The sequence below is a fragment of the Otolemur garnettii genome, unplaced genomic scaffold (genome assembly GCF_000181295.1).
Source record: "Otolemur garnettii isolate 467f Iridium unplaced genomic scaffold, OtoGar3 scaffold00103, whole genome shotgun sequence".
Lineage (NCBI taxonomy): Eukaryota > Metazoa > Chordata > Mammalia > Primates > Galagidae > Otolemur > Otolemur garnettii.
In genome coordinates this window covers 7,070,481-7,076,410 of record NW_003852498.1, presented here as the reverse complement: position 1 = coordinate 7,076,410, position 5,930 = coordinate 7,070,481, and the positions used below count along the sequence as shown (strand labels likewise).

The 5,930-nt window shown below is 40.2% G+C and overlaps 1 protein-coding gene across 3 annotated transcripts; it reads right to left on the bottom strand.

The window, feature by feature from the left end:
* Positions 1–734: 734 nt before the first annotated feature.
* Positions 735–5,421, bottom strand: RPL34 (ribosomal protein L34). 3 transcript variants are annotated; one of them, XM_012809287.2, is made up of 5 exons: positions 5,393–5,421; positions 3,943–4,016; positions 3,754–3,853; positions 3,135–3,238; positions 735–860 (listed from the first exon to the last, which is right to left on the bottom strand). In XM_012809287.2, the coding sequence occupies exons 2-5, from the start codon at positions 4,005–4,007 to the stop codon at positions 776–778; spliced, it is 354 nt and encodes a 117-aa protein (XP_012664741.1). In that variant the 5' UTR covers positions 4,008–4,016; positions 5,393–5,421; the 3' UTR covers positions 735–775. The 3 variants fall into 3 exon arrangements, with proteins under 3 accessions (XP_012664741.1, XP_023372795.1, XP_023372796.1); XM_023517027.1 differs by lacking the exon at positions 5,393–5,421 and adding an exon at positions 5,191–5,355; XM_023517028.1 differs by lacking the exon at positions 5,393–5,421 and adding an exon at positions 4,071–4,076.
* Positions 5,422–5,930: the final 509 nt, after the last annotated feature.

Sequence of the window (5,930 nt, the reverse complement as noted above, 5' to 3'; positions counted from 1 at the left end):
ACTAGCTTCATCCTCCCAGAGTGTCAGGATTACAGGCACGAACCAGAAAGATCCCTTGAACCTAGGAGTTGCTGTGAGCCAGGCTGATGCCACAGCACTCTAGCCTGGGCAACAGAATGAGACTACCTCAAAAAAAAGGGGGGTGGGGGGGCGAGTGTTAAAAAAAGATATCCCATAGTTCTCCAAATACAGTATTGTCCATTATTTTAATGTTCTGACCTGGATTATAAATCTAATGTAAATCAGACTTTGAATTTTACTACTCTTGACCTAAGCTTATATATATATATATATAGTGGCTCATCATTTGCTAAATAAGGAATTCTGAGCTCTCCAAGAGACCACTTTCAAACTGAAGTGACCTAAAGAATAAAGTTTAAAGGTGGCACAGAAAAGGATCAAAGTGACTCGAAGAGCAAGGTTTCTGTCCGATGAAAGTTGCTGATGTAAAGGAGACACTATAATAAAGATCAAAGTGGTATGAAAGAAAGGTTCAGATAAAAGGGCCAGTCTTCAAATACCCCCACGTCTCAGCCTACAAAAGGAAAGAGATTTATGCTCCACAACAGTGGCTAGAGTTGCTATCAAAATACTCTATCATTAACCTACAATTGTTTCCCTTAGAGAAAAAAAAAAAAAACAAAAAACAAACTATAAACCATTGGGTCCCCAAATACCACAAAGAAACCAAACATGCATACTGACATTTATAACATAAAAAAACCCACACAGAATTCAGTCTTAATTTTTATTACTCAAAAAAAGCTTCATTTTCTTATTTAGCTTTCTGACTCTGTGCTTGTGCCTTCAACACTTTCACAACGATTTTCTGCTCCTCAATAAGGAAAGCACGCTTGATCCTAGAAAGGAAGATATTAAAATGAACAGCTTTTAAAAAGTGAACTTTACATTTTAACATAGAGTAAGAAAAGTATCATAAAAGGACTAAGCAAAGCAATCAAGAGAACCTAGGAAAGTATGTGAAAAGTGTAAAAAGTACAGATTAAAATTTAAGAATAAAATTATATGTATGGACCCTTTCAGCCTAAGGTCTCCTTCCCACACTGACATTTAGATTGGGGTAATCCTTCAATTCCATGTCAGTAAGACCTGCTCTCTTCATCTGAGTCAATCATCTCCACAAATCACTCTGCCACTTATGACAGCTTTAATTTCTTTACTAGGATCCAGGCCATAAGGGTATTACTTAACTTAGCCTCAGACTATTTTAACCCCATTTTCTAAAATTTCCAATAAAAAAACATAGAAGGGGCTACGTGCTGAGAGCTAAAATTAAGGAATAAAGGACTTTAGAACAAGAGGAACTTCATCAAGAGCAAAGATTCCAGAGCCTGTGTGGCCGACCCTACCACACACTACCTATATCCTTGGGCAACCTACAATAATACACTGTTGCGTAAGATCTAACAAAGGCAGGTACTCCTCAACAGTTAAATTCAAGTTACTTCCAGAGGTAAAGTACTCATCTTGTTTCCTCTGAAACCTATACCACCCTACTTTTACCCATTTTAAGATAAAAATGTCTTTTATCCCAATTACCTCTGGTTATTTAATAACCTAGACTCAAAACCCTGAGATAGCCAATTCCTTCAAATCTCTGATGTAGTCAGATTAGAAATACAACTAATAGTGCCCTTAAAATTTCTCTAAATTTACTTAAAGCAAAGACCACATGAAGACTTGCTGAGCATCTAGGCTATCCTGTTCATATAAATTCAAATACCCAGAAGCTGGGGCTTGAGAATTTCTATTTTTAATAAATGTGCCCATCTGATTATGTTCAGCAAAGTGTAATATGCAAAGACTAATAAAAAGTCAAACTCCTTTAGCTTGAGACTCACAATCTGTTCATCTCCAACTGCTACTCTTCTAAATCGATTAATTCATTTGTGAAAACCAATCACCTAAGCCAATTTTAAATATCCAGTGGGGTTAAGATTAAAAGTTTCAATAAAACCTGGACTGAATCTCAATACTATTCCTTATCAACTATGTGAACCTAAGCATAAGTCTTGGTTTCCTCACCAGAAGACCTGGGAATAGAAATTCTTTTCTGATAAATTTGTGATAGTTTTTAATCATATAAACACTAAGTAAATGTTGCCATCACAAAGTCCACTACCCTTCTTACCTATGCTACAATTCTTTCCATATCCAAAAAACCCAGCCCTCTACTTGGAATACTCTAGCCCCTACCCAGCCTTCAGGTCTTAATGCAAGTGCCATTTCCTCATCCTTCACACAGAGAAAATGTATGTTCCAAACAAGCATGTTTTGTTGAACAACTGAATACACTGTCCACCCTGCAGCAGTTTCTGGCACACACAAGATTTTCTACTCGGTTAAAAATTCATCAATTCCCACATTTTAAAGAATTAGGTTAAAAATGTCTTTTAGCCCGTAAGGCCCTTCATAATCTGGTTTTCCTACCTTTTGCTGTCCATCAGCTCCTACAACCCTCTCCGCTCAAGCCACATGAGCACTACACACAGCTATTTTATTCCTATAGATTTAACAGCTTGTACCCTCCATCTATCTATATCCAAACCACTTAAACAAATTTCCTGACCTGCCTCCCTAACAAAACCAAGTTTCTTTTTCTTTTCTTTTTTTTTTTTTTTGTGAGACAGAAATCTTATTAAGTTGCCCTTGGTAGAGTGCTGTGGTGTTATAGCTCACAGCAACCTCAAACTCTAGGGCTTAAGTGATTCTCTTGCATCAGCTTCCCAAGTAGCTGAGACTACAGGGGCCTGCCACAATGCCGGGCTATTTTTTTGTTGTTGTAGTTGTCGTTGTTTGGCAGACCCAGCTGGGTTCGAACCTGCCAGCTCTGGTTTATGTGGCGGGTGCCCTCGCTGCTGAGCTACAGGGGCCAAGCCAAAACCAAGTTTCTTATAATTTTTTCACCTACCATAAAGATGCCCCAAATTCTGACTGTATTAATTTGAATATCATTTGTACTACATCAATGATCTGTAGATTCTATAATATGCAACTTGAGTTACTTGAAATATGAAAATGAGTTACTTTTTTCATCAGTCTAATAGTATATAGCATGATAGATGCACGTACACATACTCACTTAAGCAAGCCCATTTAAATATTTTACCTACCTGTCACGAACACATTTAGCACACATGGAACCACCATAGGCCCTGCTGACGTGTTTTTTTGTTTTAGACAACCTCATAAGAACTTTAGGTCTCACAGCACGAACCTGCAATAAGGAAAACATTGAGTTTATTTTGTGATGTTTTAACAGAAACAGAAAATTTCATAGATTCTTTCTTTTTCTGAGACAGAGCCTCAAGCTATCCCCCTGGGTAGAGTGCTGTGGCATCACAGCTCACAGCAACCTCCAACTCCTGGGCTCAGGTGAGTCTCTTGCCTCTGCCTCCCAAGTAGCTGGGACCACAGGCGCCCACCACAACACCTGGCTATTTTTTGGTTGCAGCAGTCATTGTTGTTTGGCGGCCCGGGCTGGATTCGAACCCACTACCTTAGGTGTATGTGGCTGGCGCCTGAGCCACTTGAGCCACAGGCGCCGGAGCTGATTTCATAGATTCTGATAGGTGCTGAGAGCAAATAGTAAACTACGCTAAAGGGAAATGGCGCACTGACTCATGTGAAAGGCATTTCACTGCATTTCTCACATTGGCTTAGAGGTAGGTCTATATTCTTGGAGGATTTGGATCATGCATGATGTTTGTTAACATCAAAAAGAACTCTTACCCCTCGAAGTCTGCCTGGGCACACGCCACATGCTGATTTTGGTGCTTTCCCAACCTTCTTGGTATAAAGGTAAACAATTCTGTTACCAGGGGTTCGGGACCTAGGAAGTGAAAATAGGCAACAGGTCAGCATTGTGTAAGGTGAATAAATAAATGACAATATGTACTTTAAAATTTTAGAAATACTTACAGCCTGGTTTTGTTAGAGGCTGTATTGTAGGAAAGCCTACGACGGTACGTCAAACGCTGCACCATTTTGAGTGCCTAAATTGAGAATGAAATAAAATCAAGTTGTACCATTGTAAAAGTAATCCAAACCTCAAAACAGCATCATGTAATCAATACATTCTTATATAAAATCCCTTATGTTGTCTTAAAAGATTCCACACTTTAACTTATTTTTACAAGTGACTGAACATAAAAGGCAATGAATGTTAGTTTTCCTGATGTTAACCAAGAGTGACACTTCACTGAAACCGACCACCAGGCTCCTTACACGGTCTGATTTTGTTTGGAGTGGCGTCCAGATTAAATGCCACCACCAAGCAGCTTGGATACATGGCCTTACCCAAAGCATAAGAACTGAGCTCTTAAGTTGAATCCTTAGCTGTGCTGCTTAGTGGCAATACACAGCACTGAAGTGGGATTTCTGACTTTTATATAGCTGTTATTAGGATTTTATTACAAAAGCTACCCAACACAATACAGTGCCTGCCACATAGATGGTCAGGGTTTTATGTTTTGCTCCAAAATAAGATATGAGCCAAGGAAAAGTCTCTTCTGACACGAACTTTATTGCAACAACGCCTTTAGATGACCAGTTTTCTCCCCCTGCCTATCAACTGGAAAAAATATTTGATAATGTTATTTAACAAACCGATCACACAGATACGCGTATAAGCAACTTCGTTTTTCAGTGAACTACCCAAAGTAACATTAAACACATACAAGACTTGAGCCAATCTCATCTTTCATTCCAAGCCTTGCAACCACTTCGTAACAGGATGCTTCCTAACAGAATTTTGTTACTTAAAAGAAAAAAGTCTGCATTTGTCGTCCCAAGGATCTAACGTTACGTTAAAAACTATAAGACATCAGAACTAATATGTAAGGCCAACACGAGCGACCCAGGAAGTCACCATCCCATTTGCCGATTCCAAAACCAAGATTCTAAACTCCTCCCAAACACATTTTTCTCTTCCTTGCCATAGACCTTGAAAACTGATGCCAATAGTGAAACTACCCCCCGAACTTGGCGGCCCCACGCCCTTCCACACCCTGAGAATATCTACCAGCGCGGTATTAAAACGTAGGCATAAGATGTGAAAATGTTCGACGATTTTCTACTGTTAACGAGACAAACTACAACACATTTCTGTCTCTGAACGCTGTATTTTGAAGGCGGCAAAGCCCGGGGTAGTCAGCTCCGGCCACTCACGGTTTCGAAAGTGCAGTCACGATCGACGGGTTTCCAAAACTATAAAAAGGGAACTTGCTCACCACCAACCTCTCTCCTACTCTTTTTAATCCCTACGCCAACTCAAACAACCGTTCTGACGACTCTCAGCTCCTCCAACGTCTCAGATGGCAGCCGATTGTAAAGTGACTAGAGAGGAGAAAAAAAAAATCAGCTTCCATACCTCTAAACAGCGTCCCCGGAAGAGGAAAACAAAATGGCGAGTTTAAAGGTCAAACATGACTGCGCAGGACAGGAAGTTGCGTCAGAACCAGTCGCGTGGCTGAATGCGTGCCGCCATGTTGTACGAAAGTCTAAGCGCACCGCCCCTCCGGGGTGGGAAATGCAGGGCGCGGCCCCCAAGTACTGACAGCGACGTACAGCCCCTTTGTGGGCGGAGCTGTGGTCCAGTTCTCCAGGGCAAGTTTGAAAATCGTTGCAGAGACAAACATAAATGACAGAGGAACTGCAAAAGGCAGAAATGGAGCAAAATAAACTTTCCTTCTCATGGGCAATATGACACTTTAAGCCAGCTGACACTAGTGCCAGCTCTAGGGTTAGACCTGAGTTTAAATCCCAACTGTTGACACTTATGTTTAGGTGTCCTTCAAGGATCTTTTCTTGTCATTTATTCAAAACACAGGCTTTACAAACAAATTGGGATTTTATTCCAGCATCTGCTAATTACTGGCTATGTTATTTTAGGCAAATCATTAAACCTC